This window comes from Sander lucioperca, chromosome 21, assembly GCF_008315115.2.
Source record: "Sander lucioperca isolate FBNREF2018 chromosome 21, SLUC_FBN_1.2, whole genome shotgun sequence".
Classification (NCBI taxonomy): domain Eukaryota; kingdom Metazoa; phylum Chordata; class Actinopteri; order Perciformes; family Percidae; genus Sander; species Sander lucioperca.
In genome coordinates, this window is record NC_050193.1 from 9711075 (window position 1) to 9737868 (window position 26794).

The window sequence follows — 26794 nt, forward strand, 5'->3', positions numbered from 1 at the left end:
AATATTCTAAAATAGCATTGCCATCTGGTAACAGGAGTTGTTAAATCATTTCATGTCAGGACCCAATTGTAAAATCAAGCCAATACAGCACTTAATCTTTGATATGTGATAAGAGAACCAGAAGCTCAAAAAATACTCTGAAAAATACTCAGCGAAGGAACTTTATACCATTCCATGAGAAGCACAATCAATAATAACAATCAACATTTTGCAGTTAAAATGTTATAGCAAAGGATACAATGTGGGAAAGGGTTGTGAAGAGGTGGTGCTTACCTCATCCTGCCTGGTTTAATCCTCTAATTAACAAGCAGAGTAATGAGTCGATGAAGTGACCGATTAGTTGACCTCTGACCCTCCAACCCTGACCTCTGCACTTTCCCCAATAGCCCCTGCCGATGGACAGGGAACATCTTTAGTGTACTGGCACTCTTTGTCTGTGTGTGTGTGTGTGTGTGTGTGTGTGTGTGTGTGTGTGTGTGTGTGGTTGAAGAGGTGTAAAAACAATAATAAATAAATCAGTGAGAGACAGAAAACTTGAACAAACAAACAATAGCGAAGTGAAAGACTCTAAAAACTGCCCGAGAGAGATCTGTCTCGTGTCGTGTTGCAGCAGAAGTTTATTTAAGGCTTGTGTGAAGGGACAAAACAACAAAGAGGATGCAATGTGAGATAGTGTGCTGTGTAACCATATCAGATGAACACAGCTTTCCTGATCATATCAGATCATATCAGATCACTCATTTGAATCAGGCTCCCCATATTAATGTGGAACTTGAACTCAATGCTCCGGTAAATGGGTTCATATTTGAAACACAGACACGTGTTTATAAAATGAACAGAAAAGCAAAAATAGGTTTTGGTAAACGACAAATTACAAAATACACAGTTACAGTCACATGCTACTTACATCTCCATCAACTTCCACAGGTATACAGTGGTATCAAACGTGTGCTGTTACCATATAGCAGCCCCTAGGGGGTGTTTTTGCCACACACAGATAATATTAATCTCTTGAGTCTTGAGGCTTCTGCTAGTCTGACACACTAGTCATTGTAGTGGAAACAAATATATACACACAAACAAGTACAAAATTATTCTGTGCCTACATGCTTGGACATTTGTCTTACATGACCCCCTGCAGACGGTCCTTCCTGGCAGCATATAGTGCAGGGGAAACAGGATGTAGTGGCACTAAATAGATGGCTGTTTGTCTGTCTCCCACAATTTTTTTTTTCTCGTGATTTTGGAGTTACTATTGAGGAAGTATCCTGCAGTGGCTATTTGTGTGTCCTTTCCCATCATCGAGAGGCCCTGTTTCTCTGTGTGTTCAGGTGTAAGGCAAGTAAGAGTGTTTGATTGTATTTTACGGCGGGCTATGCAATAACAGCACGAACAAAGCAGGTTTCTGTTGCCAGTTGTTTAGTCTGTTTGTTTGCGTGTATGTTTGTGTTTCCTGTCTTACTGCTTCGCTCATTGACTCTCCGTGTGTTCTCATCCCTGTTCTTCCTGAGAGCGTGGTGGTCCCCTTTTCCCCTTTTCAGAATTCACTCTCACTTTTTCTCTTAATGTCTTTCTCCCTCTCTCAGTCATGCCAGCTCATTCACATCTACATCCACACTCACATCCAGTCCCTCCCCCACAGTCATGTGTAGTCTTGTCTCTCCATCCCCTGCATGGCTTTGTGCTGCTGCCACAATGCCAGGGGCCAGGCGATGAGGTCACTCTCCACAGGAGAGCTGCAGGCCTGACTGAACCTCGACCATCCCCACCACCATCCAGTGCACAGACGACTAACAGGCCAGCAGTCTCACCTCCCCCAGTGCACTACATCTTTCCCTTAGCTTAGACAACTTTACCTTTACGGCCATGCAAACCACACAGCACGCACACAAACATATTATTTGTAGGATGTTCATATCTATACATGCATGTACGGGCTGCATGCTTGCAAACTAGTGCAGATAAACACACTCATACATGCACATTACTGTAACAAGTGCACGTGTGTATGCACATACACACAGTTACACACACAACTCTACAGATAACTGGAAACTTTTGTCCTCTCTCATACCCTCTGCTGTGTTCCAACCTGTCCCCTGCTGCCTCTTCCACCCCCTGTCATCTTTCTCCATCATTCACTCCATCCAATTCTCCATCCAACTCTTTAGAAAGTAGTGAGTCATGTAGTAGTGTTAGTATCTGGAGTCCGTTAAGAAAGTTTTATTCCCTTCAAAATGTACCCCAGAGTCTCTGCAGGACAGTTTTCCAACTTGCTATGATTCATCCCTGCCTTTTCAGCTGCTTATACCATCACTGTGTGTGTGTGTGTGTGTGTGTGTGTGTTTGTCTGGGTGTGGGTATGTTTCCCTATGTGCAAGCTGTCTGACTGATGCAGATGAGTGGTTAAAAGAATTGGTGTGTGAATGTGTGCATGCTTAGTGCATATCTGTGTCTGTCTGCTTTGCAGTAAACAGGAAAAGAGGAGAGAATCTGGCCTCAGTTTTAGATCTGACCAGCAGTTGGGTCAAATGTCGACAGTGGGAGATTCACCTCAATCTCACCACCTCAATCTCACCTCGTTCTCTCCTAACAAAATAGTCCTCACACATGCTTTAACTTCTGAGAGAATGAAAGTCAAGAGGAACAAGTGCAGTAAAAAAGAGCAAGCCTACTAAAAATCACTGTTAACACTTTTAAGCTGAGACGTGTGTGTGTGTGTTATAGTAGTAGTAGTAGTAGTAGTAGTAGTATATTGGTCAGGAGTGACTCAGGGCGTTTGTGATCGTGGACAGCGGCACGTTTCATTTCATGTGAATGAATATGTAGGGTAAATGTGCAATTGTGCATGACAGTGACTTCCTAGCCAGTGTTTTCCCCTGCTGTGAGGACATGATGTTCCTGCAACCCTTCAGTGCCGTTATAGTTCAGCCAGGCCTAAAGCACAACCCACACACTGACCACCACACATTAGCTGGGGACAGAGCAGCCCAGCGCCCTGCAGAATAGCCTGGCTTGGCCCATGGCCTCCTATTGTATACATCCCATCTGCTTTGTCTATGCTACTGTGATAGGTTCCAGTGTACAGGCACGGACAACAGTCTTGTTATAGCGTGTTAATTCTCCCATGACCTCCTCATTGGTTTGTGGTTGTCACTCTGGTTGAGTTATATTTAGATTAGAGGTGCTCAGCCCATTTCCATGCTTGAGAAGTTTGAATGTGTGATTCTCAGAGAGCTTGTGTTATATAATTTAGGCCATCATAGAGCAATGTGGCCTTTCAGGTGATTAGACTAATGCTGTTCTCTGGTTGTTTTTTACAGTACAGTACATACAGTGACTCAACTGTCAAGTGGGCTCTCAGTTTTTGGGCTGCATAATTGATTGTATTTAAATTGCTATTTCAATACAATGCTAAATTCCCAAGCACTCCTAATTCCTTTGTAATTTTCATCATCAACAACTTGCAAGAAACCTTAAAAGCAGAAACAAGAACTAATTTAATGTGAATGAGAGAAAGAGTGATAAATTAAGGAGTAAAACAGTGAAAAAATATCCTTCAGAGAAACAATAAGAAACACACATACGTCCGTAACATTTTTTTTCTAAAACAGATTTAGGAAAAAAGCGACACTTCATTGATGGTAAAAAGGTAAAAAAGTCACTGCATGTCTCGATCATTTTCTGTTGTTTTATTTGCAACTAATGGACTGACCAATCTGCTCCACATCTTTTATTTATTTCAATATCTTTTCTGTCATTTTTGCTTTACAAAAACAGTTTGTCCTCCCACATTTATATGGATTCAGTGTGTGCAAAGCCAAAGGAAGTAGCTTTGTTCTATCTTTGTGTTGTTTTGTCTTCTGTGCTGTGATAGTGTGATGACATGCCACAAAAGTCTACTTTCTTGCTTATTAAGATTTTCAATAAGTAAGGAAACAGTCTCACCTGTTTAGCTGAGCCTCTCTAAACTTGCTGTGGTAATAAAATGACTTAATTCCTGATTTATTTAGGAAAAAGCTTCAGACCTCACTTCTGTGAGTTTGTTTAAATCTTAAATCTATTACTAAAAGTCAGCCATTGAGGTGATGAAGTAGTTTCAGCATCCAACAAAAATGGTTTCCCTAAGAATCATGGATGAAACTTGCACTGTCAGTTCTGAGTGAGAACATTGTGGTTCACATTGTATTCAGTGAGTTGCTATATGTCGTTGTTACAGTTAAATGACGTTTCCAGTTAGCAAGTTGCTGCTTACACTAGCACATTCATGGTGTTAGCACATTATGCACAAGGTGCTAGTTGGTTGCTCAACACTGTCCAGGTCTGCAGGCTGTGTGTCTGATGAAGCTGTCTGTTTACAGCAGGGAAGGCCTTACGTCAGTCAGATGTCAGCTATTGAATGTCAACTATTTCTCTGTCCTCCATGCACCCAGTGCACCTATTGCCACACTGCCCACAGCACAAGTTGGCGGGGTTTACACACACACACACACACACACACACACACACACACACACACACACACACACACACACACACACACACACACATACACACACACACATAACCTGACACGTCGCAAAACATTACAAGACATGCCGCTGTCCCGCAGGCATGTCTTTTCCTCTCCTCCATCCTCCCCTCCCACATTGCCACCTCAGGGTGAAGCAGCCACACTCTACATACACGTGTATAACCAGGCACACAAATACCACCATCACTACAAAGGATGACAGGGATTACATTATCATGAGAAACACAAACACAGGCATACACACACACACACACACACACACACACACGTACAGTGTACAGTTTTAGCGTTAAAGGTGCAGTAGTTAAGACTTATAAAACTAACTTTCTGTCATATTTGCTGCAACTGACCCTATGTTCCAGTAGAACTACATGAAACAGGTAATTCAAAAAAAAAAATCTGGCTCCTCTGGCACCACCTGCAGCCTGTAGTGCGATTTGCAAAAATCTACAACTCCCTGTTCAGATGCACCAATCAGGGCCAGGGGTGGGTGTCTAACTGCATGTCAATCACTGCTCATGCACACACATTCATTCTCCCTTGTGGGGGGAGGGGCTTAGGAGAACATTTTGGGCTTCAGCAGAAAGGGGGGTAGGGACTGAAGAGTTGTTGATGTTCAATTTTTTTGGCTAAGTCCTGGATCTTCCCAATCCTACCTACAGCACCTTTAAGCATTTCTACAGTGGATACCCCGTCCTTTACTTTTCTCCATTTAGTCTTCCACTCATCCTCCACTCCCTTTTCCCCAGGCCCTGGGGCATTTTCTGAGTTTGCTCTCAGTCTCAATTTCAGCGTATATACCTGTGTTTGAGTCTGTATGCATAATGTGCTGTGTTGTGTAAACACCTCTCAGGTTTAAACCCCAACAAAAGACAATTGGTGTCCCGATCTGCTTCTCAAATGCTTATCTTGTTCTAGCGCTTGTCTTCTGTGAGGTGGCAATGTGGGAGGGGAGGGTGGAGGAGAGGAAAAGACATGCCCGCGGGACAGCGGCATGTCTTGTAATGTTTAGCGACGTGTCAGGTTATGTGTGTGTGTGTGTGTGTGTGTGAGAGAGAGAGAAAGTGAGAGAGCGAGGGAGAAAGAGGGAGGCCCAACTCTCAGCACACGTACACAATGTACAGGGTTATTTTATCTGTGTATAATATTTTTTGTGAATTCAGTTAAAATACTCGTTTTCTTACTCTCCATCTTTTCACGCCGGGTGAGGAAGAGAATATGTCTTCCTCTCGATGTGTCTCTCTCTTTCTCTCTGTCTCTTCCCCTCATTCCAGTGACACATTGCCTGTAGACACATCAGAGAGGTAGAGGCTTAGTCCTGTCAGCGCCTGATTCAGCCTGACCCCTTTTCTCTCTAAGTGGAGGAACTTAAACTCGCTTTTTCCTGTCCTGGGGCAACAAACATCGGCTACAGAGGGCATTAGGAAAGTGTGAAAATGCTATTGTTGACGTGTGTTCTAGACGGACAGCATAAGGACAACCAGTTAAAGTGAGCAGAGGAAAAAATGTGTTTTAAAGTCAAGTTAATCAATAGCATATAGTAGCCTAATCTCTATACTGAGCGAATGCGAGAAGGGGAAAGGAAAGAAAAGGAGAGGAAAGAATGGGAGAGACTGCAGGGTTGGACATGTTTGTGATGTTTTGAGGCTGACATCATGGCTGCATCAGCAGGTGGTGTGTGTTGGATCATCAGGTAGGCCTGTAAAACAGCCTTGTCACACTGAATGCACACAGCAGTCTGAAAAGAGGGAAGCAGGGAACCAGCAGTGTATTCTGAGATTGAGCTGAACGTGTGAGTCAGATGTATTTTTATCCCCTTTTTTAATTCAGCTCAAATAGTTGTTTATAGACATGATATCAGCAAAGAAGGAGGAAATTCATATGATATATACCCACAAGATACCTGAACTAACTCTAGTGTATTACCGGTACTTTGCCTGGAAAATGATTCAGCTATTCTCTGCAGCAGAATACAATAATCCTATGATTTTAAAGATCAAAGATTCTGATGAGGCATATACTGTATTTACAATCGAGATCCTGTCAAAGTATTTGGTGTTTGTTCTCCGCCCTGTAACACATCCTCATTTCTCCTCACATCCTCCTATCAACCGCTCTCTCTCTCTTTTCTTACTCTCTTCCTCCTCGGGCTGGTCCTTTCTTCCACTGCCATGCAACTCTGCCTCTCACCTCCTTGATGCCAACTTGAATGTGTATACGTGTGTGTCTGTTGAATGGGTTTGTTCCAAGCAGTAGTCACAGCAGAAGAATGAGATTGTAAAAACAGTTGGAAATTGTTGTAAAATGTGTTTTTTTTTTTTTAAGGCTTGTATATGTGAGCGAGTATATATGTGTATGTTTGTGTGTTTGTTTTTGTAGAAGTGAGTTGGAACAAGGTGTTTATTAAGCTCGGTCTGGTAGAGGGCCTCAGCTGTCTGGTATTCACTACATCAGCTGGCTGCTTCTCAACAGCACTGCGCTCCTCTCGATGCAATATCTCTCTATTTCTCTTCTACTTCTAAAGCAGTCCCTTCAAGCCATCCCATTGCCATGCCAGCGACACAGCAGTGTGAGAAAGCACTGATGCTTTAGTACCATGCCCAGTACTCATGAGTTCTCATGACAGTGGCATTGGCAGAGTAGCAAAGTCCAAGGTGTCAGTTCAGTGGTAGTTCAGTCTAATATTTTATCTTAAGGACTACTGCTTTAATTAGGCTCAAAGGTTTCAGGAAAGCTACTGTATCAGTATTTCCCTCAGTTGGTATTTCCCTTGTCTCTGTTATGCAAGGTTTTGCTTATGTTTGTTTGAATCATTGTTTATTTTAGTTGCAGTTGTGAAGTTTCACTAACTCCCTTAGATACAGCATTAGCAAGCAGTCACCACCACAGCAACACAGGCTCCTGGATTTATTTGTTAATTTGGTCATCTCACACCTCAGACACTGCTGGTCAGATATTGGCTACATTCAGGGAATCTCAAATTGGCACGACACAATCTGACAACTCTCTCCTCCGCTTCATCCTCCTACATTTAATTGGAAGAATGCACCACTTGCTCATTTGTCAATGACCTTTTGAGCATGATTTTTAAACTGGAAAAAGATGGGAATTTCTAGACTATTCGCCAAAATCTTCAGTTTATGAATACATTTGAGGCGAGAAACGGGCCATGGAATTGCAGAAATGTGCTTCAGTTCATATCAACAGCAGCTACTGTAGGTTTTAATGAGGCGTTGGAGTTTATAAATGCGGTTTGTCACATCATCAGCTAAACTCTCCCCATAGTTTGCCGACTAGTCCGTTATGCATTTGACCAGGCTGAATCAGTTCTCCAGACATCTAAAAGCAAAAAACGAGCTTGTGAGGTGTAGTCAGGCTTTTGCAAGGTTAGAAAATGTTGCATATAATCACGGTATGAACGCTTAAAAATACAGATTAGACAAGTAGATGCTGCACTTTTCTTTTAATTATCCATGTGTCATGTGTAACATGTCAGACAGAAATTGAACATAGGCAAACCTAAGAATAAATATGCACCTAACCACTGCAACTGAATTTGAAATGAAAGATTAGACTTCTTCTCTTTCTTTCAGGTGGTCTAATCATTGCAGTGCATATAAATTACACTGTTTCCTTCAGCATGTTTTAGCAGCAGTGTACAGGTCACACAGATCACCAGCACTGGCCCTCCGGTGCTCTGGTACTGCACTGCACACATAGTGAGACACACGTGCATCCAGGTTTACACCCCTTATAAACCCACCAGGTGTGTGGGTTTAACACAGTGTGCTCCCTGCCCTCTGTTGGTTTTAAATACAACTTCCAACATTTAATCACACAGCTTACTCTAACTAGACCTCTTTAGACCTCCACGTTGGCGAACGTTAGCTCCATTAAACCTTAGATTAGAGACAGGAATATCAGTCCGAAGCACTCTTATATTCTATTAAGGACTTAAAATATGTTCAGTATGCAATGGCCCATTGCAAAGTAAAAGAACACTAAGTGTGTTTTGGAGCTTAAGATGTTTATCATATGCCCCGAGGACTGAAGCCAAGGGCAGATGGGGAAAAAGCCAGTTGAGTTTTGGGAGAAATGAGGGTTCTCTTTCTCCTCGCCTGGCCTTGGCCTCCTCTCTCCTCCCACATTGTTGACCATCTCTAAGTGGTCATTGCCACCAGCCGTCAACTGTTATGCCCACCTGTAAACCTCCAGGACCATCTCTGTATTGCATGGTTGCCTGTATACTCAATATAGGCCAGTTCACATCAGCCCAGACAAATAGTTGGACCTTGTAAAAGCATTCAAAATAAGCTCAACCTAGCATACTTTAAAGGAGGAGCAGAGGAGAAATATTTAACAGTGTGCTATAGAGTTTTTTTTAATATATCTGCACCAGGGAAGGGAAATATGGTACAGCCACAAGCTACGGCTATAAACCATAATCAACTTGTCTGTTAGTCACAAGATATATGAATGCATATTAACAGAAATTGCAATAAAAAATTAAATACATGTTTTCTTCATTTGGCACCTGCTGAAATCATTCTGTAGCTGTTGTTTTATGAAATATCTTCCACTCCTATTGTTCAACATCACCACTTAGGTTTTAAAAGTAGACTCCGGTTGTGATTTGGTGGTCAGAGAGGATCTTTGTGGTGTGTCGTGATTAAGTAAGAGACATCACACACTGCTCTTGGAGTTTGGAGGCCGATGTGAAGAAATGGGCAGCAGCTGGCAGGCTCGGTCCCTCCATTTTTCTCTAGGTTTCTAGGGAGAGACAGGGTACGTGCCAAGAGCTTTCATGTCATAAATATCCTTCCTGACTGCTTCGCTGCTGTATAATTATCTCTCCCTCATCTCTCCCGTTTTCTCTCTCTTACTCACTGTCATACTACTGCCTATTGTCAGTGCTGTGCATTTCTGCATGTAGTGTATAACTGTGCATATGTCATTCCATGGTTTTAAAAGGCAAATGTATTTGTGTCCACAGTATCAAAGCTCAGTGGGGTAAGTTGATTGTTGCGTGTGAGTAATTGGCTGGTTGTGCTCAACTTTAAACTCTGGACATTAAACTGTACACCACTTAGTCAGCCTCATAAAGCTGTTTTCCATCTCACTGTGATATACCCATAATGAGTCACACAACAGGCTGGTAAACAATTCTGTTAACCTCCATCATCATTGAAAACCTAATTTATGTTTTCATGCTTTTTTTGTGAGTTTGCTTGTGCTTAACACACTATGCTGACTAAGCACAACTCTTCACCTGGCAGCCAAAAAAAAGCAGTAATGTTGTATGTGTTTTTCATAGCAACCTGCCACTTTAGTTCAAGTTGTTGAGAATGTGCACAGTGCAGTCCTCCAAGAGCTTTCTAGGTAGACTACAGTAAGTATGCAGCATAGATTCTGTTTAACATTACCAAGTCACTCAGGTGTTGGGGTGCCCCAGATGGGTTGATTATGTTCCTGAAAAACATAATCAACCACATTTCCATCTCATGGCTTACTCATTATTACATTGACATCTAAGATGTGCATGATGTTTAAAAAAGTATCATGTAAATAAGAGATGGAACCTTTTTACCTTTTACAGGTGAATATTTGAATATGATTTTGCCCTTTGACAGATCATTGTATCTAGAGCTGCAGGGATGAATCAATTTGTCAACTATTAAATTAATCGGCAACTTTTTATTTTTTAAAGATTATTTTTTGGGGGCTTTTTGGGGCCTTTATTTGAGAGGATAGCTGAAGACAGGAAAGGGGGCAGAGTGAGGGGGAATGATATGCAGCAAAGGGTCGTGGGTCAGACTTGAACCCGGGCCGCTGCGGAAAGGACTGAGCCTTGGTACATGGGGCACACGCTCAATTAGGTGAGCTAATCATGCCCCATATGCCAACTATTTTGATAATCGATTAATCGGTTTAAGTGATTTTTTATGAAAAATAGTCAAAACAAATCTCTAATTCCAGCTTCTTAAATGTTTTATATTTTTAATTTTATAGTTTCTTCACTCCTGTATGACAGTAAACTGAATATCTTTGAGTTGTGGACAAAACAAGACATTTGAGGACGCCATCTTGGGCTTGGACATTTTACAGACCAAACAAGTAATCAATTAATCGAGAAAATAATCAACAGATTAATCGACAATGAAAGTAATCGTTAGTCGCAGGCCCTAATTGTAACCTCATATGATGTACAGTAGCAGTTTTGCTCTACTGCATCTACAGGGAGATCAGAGTCAGGCAGCTGTTTTGGTGTCAGTTTTTTATTAAACTTTGGCTTTCCAGGTGAAGTATCCCCATGTTATTCTGCTGCCTTTGTTAGCCTACAAAACTTACACATATACAAATTCAAGGGTACATTTGGTGTTCTCAGGCCAGTACTTATATCATGGAATTTTGGAGGCTTGCAAAACAAAGACTATTGTTCTGATTTGCCACAATCAGCAATCTGAATTACTATCAACTGTGGTAGTGAAAATTAATCCTTCAAGCATTAACGCTGTGCCAGCCAAACCAGTGGCACATTGCTGCCAAGCACAACTTGGAGAGCTGGGAAGTTCCCGTATGCGGTGCAATTGTTGATTGTTTTGGTTATTGTAAAACGTCTTCCCACAGACGAGTGAGCATTCTGGATTGGTTCCCTATTAAGGGCTTGTGTAACTCAACATGCTGCGGCCCATTATGTAACACAAAGACATGCTGTTAAAGATCCCCTTGGTGTTAATGGAATAATGGTGGTGCTGTGTGTTGAGGTAGTAGTGTAAGAAATAAGACGTCTGCTGCCGAACAAATAAACAGCTGTGATGTAGAAGAGATTAAGAGGAGGGAGGGAAGAGGTGAGCAAGAAAGGTAGCCAACGCCAACTCGGAAGAACAACAAGCAATCGAGCTACAACAAGCAGGCCTGATTTTATTTCATTAATGACTGAAATCCCCCAAGCTAACCACATTTTTATGGGTGTTTGAGAACAATAATAGGCTGTTGCTGTGTTGTTGTGTGCATGTGTGTAAGAGAGAGTGAAGTCACACATAAGCTTTTCCATTCATTCTCGCACAAACACACATACAGTATATGCTTGTAAAGCTTGCAACCTGACGTGGCAGCTACATTTTTGTGTGGCTTGGTTAATCTGACTACAAAAAGCACAGTTTCATAAGCAGCACAGCAGAATGCAATTCATGGTGCTACATAAACGTTTCTCTTCTCTCTAATTGTATCCATTTTGATGTTAACTCTACCCATGACTGCATCTTTTGGCCTCATCACTGCTGCATCACTGCCATGAAAGTGTCATAATTTCCTGCGCTACAAACAGACACATATATACGTAACGGGCAATGGACTACACATCTATGTGATGTCATCTGGACAAGGGTGTGTTTGCACAGGGGGGCAGATTGTAAGAATTTCAAATAAGATCAAAACAATGTCAGCAAGGATAGTATTAAAACAATTGGGCGTTTACATGGATGCATGTTTGCAGGGTAAGTATCTCCACATATCTCAACCATGACACAAGCCTTCTCTCCCTCCCTAGGGTGGAGGTGAACTTCCTAGCCCCCTCAGAGTCTGCAGGGTCTCTTTCTCTCTTTCTGTCTGTCTCTGTCAGAACAGCAGCTCCATTGTTGGGTGGGTGGGTGGGGGTGCTCTGCCTTTACATAAGGTCAGAGGGGCTACAGGTAGCAGAAAGGACACGATTAATCACTTCATCTGGGACAGGCAGGGAGGGGGCGATAGACCGAGAGATGAGAGAAATAGGTGGGGCAGCGAGAGAATTTGAGGGAAGAAAGAGGTAATTGAGAGGGGAGAGGAAGAGAAAAAGTGATCGAGAACAGACAGGGAGGAAGTTGGGGATGAAGAAAGGGAAAGAGAGACAGGTAGAGACGAGGGGAAGTAATTACCTGCATAAGTGTCTTTGTTGAGCTCAGCGATGCATTCAGCGAGAGGCAGGGCATGGAAAGAGAGAGGTGGTCAAGGGTAATTACCTAACCACAGGTTTGCTTGCCTTTGATCCTCTCGCCATGACTGTGCGTCTCAGGCTTGAGCATCCTACTTAGCTGCGTGATGCATCATCATCAACAGCATCATCATCACCACCACCACCACGAAAGAGCTCATACCAAAGCACAACCTATCTTGAGTTAGATGGCATTGAAATATATATCTTGTCCCAAAGAAGATATCTTTTTTTAAGATTATTTTTTTGGGGGCTTTTTCCCCGTTTATTTCAGAGTGACAGTGGATAGACAGGAAAGGTGTGAGAGAGATGGGGGATGACACGCAGCAAAGGGCCGCAGGTCAGATTCGAACCCGGGCCACTGCAAAGGCCTCAGCCTACATGGGGCGCACGCTCTTACTGGGTGAGCTAAAGGTCGCCCCAAGAGGAAGATATCATTTTAACATAATTCACGTATGTGCCGATTTTCCCTTGGTATTTTTAGTCTATATCTATGTTGAATTGGTCTTCCCTGTTTTCCTGTTTTTTTCATTTTTGCTAAGGTAATTTTTTTCATAGACCGCACATTATTAGTTATACGTGACCAGCTCCCTGAATTAACAGACTCCATGCTGAGCGCAGGTGGTCACAGATGTGAGGAGAGTTGTAGGCGCATACAGATGTTGCCCTGACTAATCACCATCAAAGCGGGTGAGTTTGTGTGTCATATGACAGTGCCAGTATGCGTGTTTTCATTGCGAATGCCTGTGCTTAAATACTGTATGTTGTTGTACTTACAAGTGTGTGAAATGCACAACTGAGTGTATGGGTTACATGCATAGAACCACATGCATATATGGAGGTTGTAGAATACGTAAGTGTGTCTGTGCATCTTTTAGCCCAGGCTTTTGCACTTCAAAGAGAAAGTGTGTTTTTTGAACACGAGTGTGTGTGAGTCACTGACCAGCTGCATCGCACAGGGCCTACCTGTGGGTGTATTTGGCCCAAATCCACCTACTTAAGTCTGCTTTTTATTCAGTGTCACATAAACAAATACCAGCAAGCTCCGCTCACTTCCAAACCACTCAATAACATCCTCAGATCTCCCCTACATCTGTTGACCTGCAGTTTCTTTTACCGGGCAGTAACACTTTTATGTTGGTAGTGTTCAGCAATAGGTGTGTTTGGCTGTGTAAGCTGTGTAGTGTAGTGTACTGTCATGAGCACAGACATCTTCAACACCCACACATTATTTTGTACAAACCTGTGTGTTTTCATAGGCAATATATACTCAGACGTAGACACACCGGTGTGCGCGCACACACACACACACACACACACACACACACACACACACACACACACACACACACACACACATTCAAGAACGGGCTCAAACTAGCCCCACATTCACTCAACAGGTCTTATATGTCTGTTATATGCCTGACCCTCTTATTGTTTTTTTCTATATTTTCTATAAGACGGGTGGTATGCAACTGATTAGATAGATAAATATACCCTAAAGGTAAGAGAGGGGCAGAGAGGAGGAGAGGAAGGATACAGAGTTTTCTCTTGTCTGAACACATCTCAGCAGTGGAACTTTAATCTGCTGAGGCTTCATGCATTTAAACGGCCCGATTAGGAACAGTCTAACAGGCGCTTTCCCTGCCAGGCTGAAACAGAAATTAAGTGCTTAGGCACAGCCATCATTTTGTATGTTTTCTCAGCGCCTCTTTCAAAAGATACACTCAGAGATACTGGCTTTGATCATGTGTTGAAACAACACAGAGTCATATTCCAGCCTATGTGCAGTACTAATAAGATGTAAAGATGCAGAGCCAGTGGCTGAAGCTTTGCAATTTGATGATAATAATCTGTTATGTTTGGTACTTACATTTAACAAATATCAGTCTTAACACCAGTAGTAATAGCTAAGTAGTAATACTGTCATTGTCAAAAAAAACAACTGTTGAATTTATGTTTTTGAGCCTGATAATGAACAGAACTGCTGGGTTTGTTGGACTAAAACGCACTTGATCTTATTGGCAAATGTTTGTTCGTTATGATGGTTTTAACTGAATATAGTGGGTGTTTGTTTGGATGTGGAAGATGATGAAGAAATCAGTTGTGCACACATTCAGGTGTGTGCGTTTTGTACAGATGTGTGTGTGTTGGGGTCATCCAGTTTTCAGAGTTCAGAATTTTCTCAGGCCTGTCTCTTTGCATATGCTACTAGTTGATAGAGTTGATATAGTGGTGATGGCTGCCCTGTCTTTCCCATCATGCTCCCCTTCTGCATAACAAGTTCTCGTGTGTGTGTGTGTGTGTGTGTGTGTGTGTGTGTGTGTGTGTGCGTATGTTTGTGTGTGTGTGTGCGCGCACGTGTGTGTGTGTGTGTGTGTGTGTGTGTGTGTGTGTATGTCAGTAAACGAATCAGAAGAACTGTGGGGTAATTCACCATACTAGCAGGTATGTTGGTAATAACTGTGCTCTCTCTCCCTCTTTCCTTCTCTCTTCCTCCTCCTCCAGTGACATATTTGATGCCATGTTCCCAGTCACTCACATCGCGGGGGAAACAGTCATCCAGCAAGGTAAGTGTAACTGTGATGAATTCATGGAATCAATGATGTGTAAACTGTGGAACTGGTATGTTAGTAATGTTGAAACTTGTTTCAATTTCTGCACATTTGCTCTAAATTTTTAATTTGCCGTTGTTGACAAAATCGCCAAAGTGGCAGCAGAGTTTTGTTCCAAAATCCCAACAATTCACTTTGTACTGCCTCATTTAAATGAGCCTACTGTCTGTTTGTGCTTCGCCTCTCACCAGTGCACCATGCACTGGCCACCAAAATACCATGCAGATGAGCAAAGCAAATTCCAAAGTCAGGAAAATACTAAGCGCTGGTTGTTGCGCCGCTATAAAAAAAAGAACCTTTAATCTCAAAGAATTCATCTATTACACTGCCTCTCCCGTTCATTTTGTCCTACCAATCCCTTTTCCCTCCCTTTTCCTCTCTTTGTCCCACTCATACATTCCCTCAGTCTGCACCAGATGTCAGGTCCCTCTCTTCTGCCTAACCACAGTCGTCAAAGCCTTCACTCTAGACATCTCTGGAGTTTGAAGGAACACAGATCTTAGCAGGGCCTGGCTGTATTTTTCCAGTACCCCCCACTCAAACTCTTATCAAACACAGACACAGACACATTTAATCACATATTCAAAACACTGAAAACACACATTCTCACAGACAAATGTCCACTTTTAGATAATACCGTGTCCACACCTGCATCAAATCACCTAGGTTACACTTGTGGAGCATGCCATGTAAACACACACACACACACACACACACACACTCTCTCTCTCACTTAGACATAAAGTAAAGGACACACTCTCGCTCTATCACGCCCACCTACTCTAAGACAGCTTCCAGGGGTATATCAGTCCTAATTTGGTGATAATAAGTCAAGCTAACTTTGCAGGGCCCCCAGACCCAGACAGCCTATTGTTATATACACTATAGAGTGTGGTATACAGTATATACAGCGCTGATGTCATTGCTAATGTCTGGACTACTGAACAGCTTAAAAGAAAAAAACACCCATGCTACTGGCCCATCACACACTATTTAGACACAGCTAGGAGTTATTGACTCTGTGGCAAGGGGTATTTAAACAAACTTGTACTATCATAACATGCAAAATTGAGTATAGAGGCATTTTAATTGTAATCTATTGTCTAAAGTAATATATCAAGTGAATTTCCTCTACTATTTCGGACATATATCCAATTGTGTGTGTGTGTGTGTGTGTGTGTGTGTGTGTGTGTGTGTGTGTGTGTGCGTGTGTGTGTGTGTGTGCGCGCGCGCGCACTTACTGTATAAGCAATTAGTTATTGGTTCTAGAAAAAATTCCAAAATTAAATCAGTTTTGAAAGATGGACATGTTTAGCTTAATGATGCACAGAATTGTGGATACAAAACACCTTAGAGGTCGAGGATGTAACCCACGTTTTCCTTTTGAGCAAAGCCAAAGAACCTTAACAGTGTTAACATCAATTATCTTGTGTTGAAACAAGGTGTGTGTGTGTGTGTGTCTATGTGTGTGTGCATGTTCTTGTCAAATATTTGCCTGCACTCTCAGGCACAGGGGGATTGGAAGTGTGCTAAACAAAGACCAAAGAGAGAACCAAAGTGATAAAAGACAGGAAGAGTAGAAGAAAAGAAAGACAGAGTGAGAGGGAATTGAAAGAGAAATAGATGAGATGAAAGAAAGAAAAAGAGGGAGATAGAAGAGGGCCAGGTTGCAGCAGTGTGTGTGTTTGGGTGTGCGTGTCCGTGTGCGTGTGCGTGTGCGTTTGCGTGTGAGGTCTCCACTGGGACAGACCATCCGACAGACAAGGAGCGTTTTGTGTGACAAATAGAGCTGTATGATTAACGAGCACTCTCTGCTCAGTATTAATTAGCCGTGTGAACTCCTGTGAACTTTACACACAGGTCTCTCTCAGCCTTTCAAATCTTCAGGTGAACATACACACAAGAACACATTTACACACACACAGTCACACACACCCTCACGAAATGCATACACATGCATACTTGTGTCATGTATACTCATGCATCATCACCCACTACACTCTGAATGGAGTTGCATTTGTGTTCTATTGTAAGAGGTAGCTTCAGGGAAAGCTTCACAGTGCTCACGTATGTGGCTCTGAGTCCTTTTTCATAATTTACCCTGAGCCCCATGTAACGGATACCATAATTAAAGGAACACCACCATTTTTCTGCCTTATCTCCAGACTAGATGCTTTTAGTAGACATCAACCAACCAGATCCCATGGCTCACTACAAGGGTCATGCCCCTGTCAATGATACAACAGAGATCCAGCCAGCAAAGCGGACAACATTTTTGAGTTTCCAGCCATGCACATTTGATAGTAACTCAGCAAGTAGTTGAAGCAGACCTAGCTAGTGAGAGACAGAGGAAACAACAAACAAGTATCGGCTGGCATGTCGGCTGGAGCCAATGAAGCTGATACAGTATACAGTATTATTCTTACTAAAATTGTAGCCTGCTAACTGCTGCTTTTCCCCTATGCCTTTTCTGCTGGTGCAACCTTTGGGCCAACCTTAAAAGAATGGACCAAATCACCATAACGTCACGCTAACACAACAATCACTTCCGGGTAGACAAATGGCAGTTTATTTGAATTGCGGAGATATTTGAAATCAGCAAACTTGTTTATTTCTGTATTTTCAGACGTAACTATAATGTTTAAATATATATAATTAAAAATGGAGGTCCGACCTATCTTACATTTCTGTACGTGCTTATTTTCTGTACTGTGTTGCTTTGCTAAGGTCTTTGATAAACCAAATCTAGTGTTACGAACACCGACATCTCACCGCCGGTCAGACTGACGGCTAGTTTAGGTGGTGTAAGAAAATACTTACTTGCGTAATACAGAAATACTTTAATTATCCCAGGGGGAAATTATTTTTGTTATTGTTGTTCCCCGTCCCCGTTTTCTCAGCGCCGTTAAATTGTATTTATGGGACGCTTAAATCAGAGATGTTCACAAGTCATTTTTTGGAAGTCCAAGTCGTGTCTCAAGTCTTTGAGGGGAAGGTTCAAGTCAAGTCTCAAGTCTTTTGCCACGTGTCCAATTCAAGTCTTAAGTCTCTGGCCATCTGATCTGTCCCTAACTTTGTATTGTTAAATCTTATTAAAGCATGTCCTATAGCTACCATCCATATAGTACAGTATCAAAATCAGTTGTAGGATAACTTGATGGGGTCTACTGCAATGCAATCTGAAGAAACACAAATTAAGAACTCTGTTTCAATTTCATGACTGTAAACTGTAAACTAAACTAATACTAAACGTTTCTTTCATGTTTTTTTAGGGCTGTCAGCATTAACGCGTTAATCGTGATGCGATTAAGGGCCGAGCATAACACGTTCATTTTTTTTAATCGTATGAATCGCATGCTGCCATTTATTAATTTATTTTACACTTCACTCGGTTTTGCGTCGTGCATAACAATGACCCTTTGCTGCACTTTTACTTATCATCAAGCTGCCATACTTCCTCGTAACACATCCTGCTGCTGCAGGCTGCAGGCATGATGGAGAAAGACAGCAGCAACACAATTGTGAATGACAATTTTTATTTTCCAAAACTCCCGGACGGCTCAGTCATGTTCTGAATTGTGCAATAATGACAGATTCACACATTTTTCTTTTGTTTACAGTAAATAAATAATAAACAAATACAAATCTTAAAATTAAGTTCATAAAGCAACTTTCTTTGCATTCATTTGATTCCCAATCAAGATACACTGGTAAGAATTGCTTTCCATTGTTAATATGTACTTAAAAACAGTTCTGAAATGCAAAATAATAGAAATTCAATCATGTGATAAAACTATAGAAATTCAGTGATTAATCACGATTAAGAAAAAATGAATCATTTGACAGCCCCTAGTTTTTTTTTTTTGGGCACTACAGCCAAGAATGGATGTGAACTTGTGACGGGAAAAATATCACCTATACTTTAATGGAGCTAGCTTAATTTTGTTACATCCAGAACTTACATTGGGTCTCCAAGTACATTGTATAGTCTAATCTTCTGCTACTTAACACATCCCTCTAGCCCTCAGACCTGGTGAAATATTAACCTAAGTCTGTCACATCATATGGATACAACTATAAAGATAATGTGCCTGTTCCCAGCATTAGCACAACACTTTGCGATGGTTAGCTTGTTACCTGTGATGATATATGCTAAATTTAACGTCTCTTTCACATTATCCAGTGACTGACCTATCTGGGTGCGTTTTGAGATGCCTGATGAAATTTGACGTTGTTGATCCAGCATCATTTATCTTGGTGCCACACACTTTGCCAGTGCTGTTCGCTTACTGCCACTGTTTACGAAGTTATTGAAAGCAAAACTAATGACAAAAGGCACAACTCCGGAAGGACTTGGTGTCGCCATTGTCAATGCAATTTTTGATATGTGTGCGCGCACACATAGGCATAGTGCATGCGTTACGTTGCACATTATGGCAAAGGGCAGGGGACATGCAGCTCGTCATACGTTTCCCCAACGTATATGCACCAATAAAAGAAAATAAAAATACATGAATGAATTTAGATTTAAAAAGCAATAATTGAATGAAAACAGGTTGTTGACGAGTCTCGAAGCTCGAGTCCAAGTCAAGTCTGAAGTCTTTTGGGTCAAGTCACAAGTCAAGTCTGAAGTCACTGTTTGTGCGACTTAAGTGCGACTCGAGTCCAAGTCTCAGACTTGAGTCCCCATCTCTGGCATAAAATCCACTCTGGCCAAGTCTGACAATTTTTCTCTAATAATCGACAACTCCATAGTCCCTCCCACCCCCCAAGTGAAGAGCCTAGGTGTCATCCTCGACAGCAAACTATCCTTTAAAGCTCCCGGGCCATCAATAATCTTACTTGAGCAGCTTACTGCCACCTGCGCACCACCAACTATCTCTGCCCATCTCTCACACCTATCAGCACCGCTATCCTTGTCAATGCCCTGGTCACCTCCCATATAGATTACTGTAACTCTCTGCTCTCTGGTCTACCTCACAAGCTTCTCCATAAACTCCAACTGGTCCAGAACTCAGCTGCCCGGATCATCACCAGAACCCCCTCCATAGATCACATCACCGCTGTCCTTCCACAACTCCACTGGCTCCCTATCAAATATCTATTGACTATAAGATACTCCTTCTCACTTTCAATGCTCTCCACAACCTCGCACCTCCGTACCTTTCTGACCTCCTTCACACTTATACACCCTCCCAGACCCTCCGATCTTAGTCCAACATGCTCAACACACCTCCTGCCCGCTTAGCAAACATCGGGTCTAGAGCCTATAGCCGTACAGCTTTCCCGTCTCTGGAACTCTATTTCACAAACCATTAATAAACTCTCTCCCCACCTTCAAATCACAGCTCAAAACACATTTTTTAGAACAGTTTTACAGTTCACAGAAAGTGGGATTCTAACACAAGTGTTTGACAAATGATTTTAATCTCTTAATGCACCCATTTAGGTTTAATGGTTTTAAAATCCTCCTTTGAGAACTTAAGCAGGAGGTGGAAGTAACAGGAAGTGGAAGCTTTCCTGTTGGCTCCAGGTACTTTTCTTGCTTATTTTTGTGCTCTCTCACAAACTCCTGTGTTTCTCCTTGTCTCTCCCCTCCAGGCGATGAAGGAGACAACTTCTATGTGATTGACCAAGGTGAAGTGGACGTAAGTGGCCGACACAGAGACACAAACACTAATTTCTCTTTAGAGTAATTTCTTTCATTATAAGTTAAATTGACGAAAGCAAACCATTATAAATAAAGGGGATTCCAGTATGCAGTGTGCCAATATGAGCATTAATTCACCTGTTTTCAAGGGTAGGCCATAAGAAGGGTTGTTGACTCAGAGGTAAAACCCAGCCTTCTCTACTCATGTTGAGACAGTGTTTCCCTATAACAATGAACAGGTTGTATTGGATTGCCCCCATGTTTTGTTCGGTTCTAAGTTGGTTTCCACTCCGATGGCAATCTGAACATGGCGCTAGAGAGTCCAGCGCACTGTGAAGGCAGCCAAACTAAGAACTTAAAAAGTTCTTAAAAAGAACTCTTTTGTCTTAGTGAGCCTGAAGCAGAGCGATAGAGTTAAGTGGAAAGATAAAACAGGACTTGACGGAAAGTTAAACAGGAAGTGACCTTATCGGCTTACAGCGGTGAGCAGACACAGAGGGTAAGAGGAGAGAGGCAGGGTGGCAAGCTTGGCCAAGCGTGCCCACCTGAGAGACAGACAGAAGACTGAGATGGTGCCTTGATAGAAAGACTACATAACAACTAACTCCTACCATTGACTTCCATTGTATTAGGCGATGTCTGGTCAAATGTGAATAGATAAGTTATATGGCACTTCTACATACAACTGTTAAGGGCCAAGATTGTTTTTTACAGAAGGGTAGCTGTGTGGATATCCATTCTCATATTTAGACTAGGCACAAGATAGGAAATTCATGAGAAAACTGAGAATATTTGCACACTGGATTATATTTCTCCAACTTTATTAGACTGAAAAGGCCACATTTCATCCTTGAAATGAAATGTTGTTTAGGTTTTTAGTTATTAAAAAAATGTTTGTTCACAAATTGTGGGGATGTTACCTTCTTTGTCTTTCCTTGAATGTTTTTTTTTCTCTTTTTCTCAGCTATCTTCAGTGTTAGGGTTTGTGTAGGATCTGATTTTCAGTGTGTGATAATCCTACTCTCATAATAGAGGCTTTTTTAGTTAGAAACATCATTTTGTTTTTTATCACTAATCACAGGCTGTGGCTTGTCTCTTTTCAACCAGTCTGTGTGTTGAAACCACTAGGGTGTAACAGCTTTTCATTTTACCACACATTGGTCTGTACAACTCTCTCTAAGCTGTGTAACCTTAACTCAGACCGGAAGTTCAGGAAATTTGGTTTCTTCCAGTAGCAACATATCCTAGGCTGAAATTTGATATTTACGCTCTTTTTCTTATTTTTCTCATAATATTATCTTCATATTATTTATATTAGATTCACAGTTCTGCCCTGCTCTGGGCTGGTACTTCAACCTTCTTCTGTCTGCCAACAGTGAATCGTAGACATCTACTCCAACAGCCAGGATCCTATCATTCTGCATCCAGTTTGGGGGAAGACACCTATCCTTGGCCTCGCCCATTTGCTTATCTGTGTCTCCCTCACCTCTCCCTACAATTCGCCACTCTTTCTCTGCAGACAGCTGCTGCCTCCCAGCCACAGCTCAGGCTCTGAACTACTTACAGCTCAGTCCCGAGGTTATTAAAGTGTGGAGATGTCTCTCATTAGACAGGGGTGTAAATCTGCTGGCATCCCATAAACTGCCTGAAAGCTGACAAGCACTACCACTGATGTAAACACCCCTCCATGTCTGCACACAAATGTATTCACTTACAGACATTGGCCCATATTTATATGGGTGCACACACAAAGGAAATTAAAGCTTTCATTCCAAAATGCAATTTGTAATTAAATAATGACTATCTGGTAACACTTTACTTTAAGTCCCCCTATTTAGCATATATATACGCAGTATCCAGATATTTAATGAATAGTTTATAACACACTATAATGTAATTGTAAGCCGATATAAGTGTTTTTTTAATAAACTATAACTCCTCCTGTGGGAACCCATCACTGTTGACTGGTGATTATAAATGACAATATAGTAATACACACTTGTAATTATATAAAATACATCTTCATAGGAGAAGTTATATTTGTACACAAAACAAAATTTGTACACTCAGTACAAAAAAAAAAATCACTTTAAAATATCCTTATGTCTGCTTACAACTACATTATAGTGTGTTATAAACCATTTATTAAAGGTTTATATGCTGTTAATAAATGCTAAAGAGTAGGTGTTACGGAGTATCTTTTAATCACAGATGATTATATCTGACATTTCGTGAGCAACGCTTTTAAGTAGTGCTGTCAAACGATTACAATATTTAATCACGATTAATCGCATTAATGTCATAGTTAACTTGCAATTAATCACACATTTTTATCTGTTCTAAATGTCCCTAGATTTCTTTTTGTCCAATTATTAATTATCAACATTGAAAAGTGGATCGGCTTGCTTTGTGCTTTTGTCCCATGGCTTTGACGAGGGGGCGGAGAATTCACATCAGCTGTGTGCTTGGCCATCAAGTGGTATTTCAGACTGGACGTGCTGCGATGAAAGCTCAGTTTACAACGACAAAACACACAGATCACTTTGGTCTTGTCAATGGAACCGTTTGGCAACTTTTTTAAAAGTAAACTTTTCATTCAGAATGTTATTGGCATCCATTTCAGCGTCTCGTGCTCGCCATCCACTCAAAATGTAACGTTAGCCTACTACTCTTTGGCCGGCTCGCAAGCCCAAACACGTGTGTGCGGCGTGCCTGTTGTTTTGTTTCCGGTCTAGCTAGATCCGGTGTGGTGTTGTAGTTTTTCTAATGTTACTAGTTTTTGCAACAGCATGTGAAAAAAACTACAAAGTTTGCTATGCCAAAAAGAACGTTAATCTCGCAATAAAAAAATTGACGCCGTTAAAATGGGTTTGCGTTAACGCCGTTAATAACACGTTTAACTGACAGCACTACTTTTAAGATAACTTCACTTAAGTACTTTTACCTTATTGCAAGCAATTGTGCTTATTTATTATTAGCACTATTATTAGTATTATTAAAATTAAACAATTGCTGCCAAATAGACAACAAATAAAGACAGCCCTCTCTCTCACACACTTAGGCAGCCCATGGGCATGCACAGAGAAACACACTCCAAGTAACTACAAACAGATATACACAGCAACACTGCCTGCTCATCCACCTTCCAGAATGTTTGATTTGTTGCTTCTTAATTACCACAAGGCACACACAGCTGTAGATTTTCATATGTTGAAAATTCAGTGACAGCTGTGAGACAGCATTCGTCTTGGTTCAAGACTTAAATTGTTTCATTATGAACTCCAGTTTACCTTACGCATAGTGCTGACTGGATACAGTGCAAGTGTTTCCAATTTCAGTCCTTACAGTCTGCCCTACCTATTCTGCCAGTTCTTGCATACCTGTTCCAGTTAGGACGTCATGCTGATTGTCAGTGTGTGTAAAACCTTAGTGGGATCAGATGTACAACAATGAAGACAGAACAAAGACTTGCAGGTCGGGAGATACTTTAGGACTAGAACGGGAAACTGTACAGCGAAAAAATACTATTACCTGTACTGTATGCTCTGATGTAGCACTTTCGCAAACACTCATATGATTGTTCTTCTAAGCTTGACGTAACCATAGCCAGCACTTTGCGTCTCTTTGAAGCCACCCCAGTTTATAGTGAAGGATGAGTCCCCTGAGGTCTACTCTGAGCCTTGGATAATGGCTTGCAACAATTCTGGCAATTCACAGCCACCGTAGGGATAAACCCTCCCTCCCTCCCTCTCCTTTCTCTTGTGTTATTAAGTCAACAAGATAGTGGATAGTGTGTCGACAGGTGAAACCGTAATATCCCCAGAGACAGCCTGAATGAGTCTCAATGAGGTTGTATTGTCTGTAGAGCTATAGTGGCTGGCCTAAATAGAGCTGTGCATGTGTGTGCGTGTGCATGTAGGTGAACAAGCATGTGAGTGCCTATACGGAGTAGACTTACAATGTCTACCACGGATTTCTGTTCTCCATCACTCCCAAATCAAAGGGAAGGTCCTAAAAAGACAGGGCAGAGGAAATTAAATGGATGGATGAAGAGATAGGAGGGATATAGGGCCTTTTAGAGGGTCTCATTTGAGGGCTTAGTGAAGATCAAATGCTCAGGAACAAGCCTAGTGAGCATATCAAACTGCCCAAAAACTTAGGGGAGGGAGAGGGGGAGAAGAAGGATTGGGGAAGGTGTCTTAGCACGGGTTAAGACAAATAAAAATGAAATTCTACACACAAACTACCCAGCAATGGTTGACATTATTCAGAAGCATTTAAGCGTAAGATGTAACACTCTCTCCATCACTCTGTTTCTTGTTCTGTCTGCAGGTGTATGTGAACGGGGAGTGGGTGACCAGTATTGGAGAAGGTGGTAGTTTTGGAGAGCTGGCCCTGATCTATGGGACTCCAAGAGCTGCCACTGTCAAGGCCAAGACTGATCTCAAACTGTGGGGCATTGACCGAGACAGCTACCGGCGCATCCTCATGGTATAAACTTCAGAATACACGGTTCAAGTTTGCTTCACATACTATTGCCCAGGCCAATACTTCGTTGCAACCTGGTAGGGTAGCCATTACTTAAAGTTTAAATTAAAGGTGCCCTGTGGAGTTATGTTTACTTTCCGTTTCTCAACATAACTCACTGTGTGTATCCTTGAGCTCTAACAAACATGTTGAATATACTGTATTTCCTTCCTCATAAAACATTAGCAAAGCCTTTTTTTATGTTTGCAGTCTTCTTCTTCTTCCCTGTCATTGCTGGTGCACTACAGCGTATCTTGGCTGTCAGCTCCACCTGTAAATCTGTGACATAGTGTAAAAGAATGTGTATCACATCACCTGCACGTACACATCATAAACAACACAGAGGCCCACTCATCGAAAAACAGCTCCATAGCACTACTGGAGGTCAAAAACTCCACAGGGAACCTTTTAATTCTGCTGCTACTAAATGTTTGAAACTCGCAAACACATCCACATTGAGCAGGCTGCAATTAGACCAGTCCACCTGCCTGGAAGCAAAAATTAAAAGCAGTAGCAGCCACATCAGTGTCGCCACCTACAGGCAAATAAAGTAGTATTGTGTCACATTAATCTCCAGTGGATGTTGAATACTGAAATAGAAATACAATGTATCTTGTATCTTTAATAGGTGTTAGCTTTTCAAGAATTTGTGTTGTTTTGGAGTATTTCAGCATCAGACGGGTAAGATTCCTTCTTCCGTCTCTGATGTATCCACATATACACACACACACACACACACCACACACCACACACACACACACACACACACACACACACACACACACACACACACACACACACACACACACACACACACACACACACACACACACACACACATGATGATAAAAATGTACTGTAGTAGACTCTCTACACTCTTATCTTTTGTGGTCCTTCAATTGCAATATTTTTCTCCCACTCAACCACTCAAGACTCCTTAAAACACTTATAAAACAGTTATACTCAAAACACACACACACACACACACACACACACATACACACACACACACACACACACACACACACACACACACACACACACACACACACCACCTCCACCTCCGGGTGTATCCTCCGCTTTTAATGTTTCTGCTCAACGAATAAAGGGGGAAAAATAGAGGGCTGTGGAGGAGAGAGAGGGTCACCCTTAATGCTTCCACACACATTTCTAGCTCCAGGAGCTTATCTAGCAGGAATGTCTAAATGTTTAAAATGGAAACACACACATTTCTGGGTGCTGTTAGAATGACTAATTGCTGTCTCCGTGCCCAACTTAATATTTCATCAAATGTTCCTCACGCCTTACTCCAAATAAATTAAATTAGCCTCCAATTAACCTTACAAACACTTGTGTGCATCTAATCCTTCATCAGCAGTGGATATTCTGCTCTGTGTCAAACAGTTTGAAGCCACAGAGATGGAATAAGGTTTGTGTTTGGACCATTCAGCTCAATTTAAAGTTGGCACTGGCATGCCCAGCACTCAAGTCACCTCTTA

The 26794-nt window shown here is 41.7% G+C and overlaps 1 protein-coding gene across 3 annotated transcripts in view; it reads left to right on the top strand.

Annotated features, from left to right (window-relative positions):
* The window catches only part of prkar1b (protein kinase, cAMP-dependent, regulatory, type I, beta), a 68441-nt gene that overhangs the window by 26265 nt on the left and 15382 nt on the right, over nucleotides 1-26794 (top strand). For all 3 annotated transcript variants that reach the window (XM_031312429.2, XM_031312431.2, XM_031312430.2), the window contains 3 exons: nucleotides 15012-15073; nucleotides 20720-20766; nucleotides 25101-25259. In XM_031312429.2, coding sequence (XP_031168289.1) covers nucleotides 15012-15073; nucleotides 20720-20766; nucleotides 25101-25259 — 268 coding nt within the window. The remainder of the gene's footprint in view (nucleotides 1-15011; nucleotides 15074-20719; nucleotides 20767-25100; nucleotides 25260-26794) is intronic.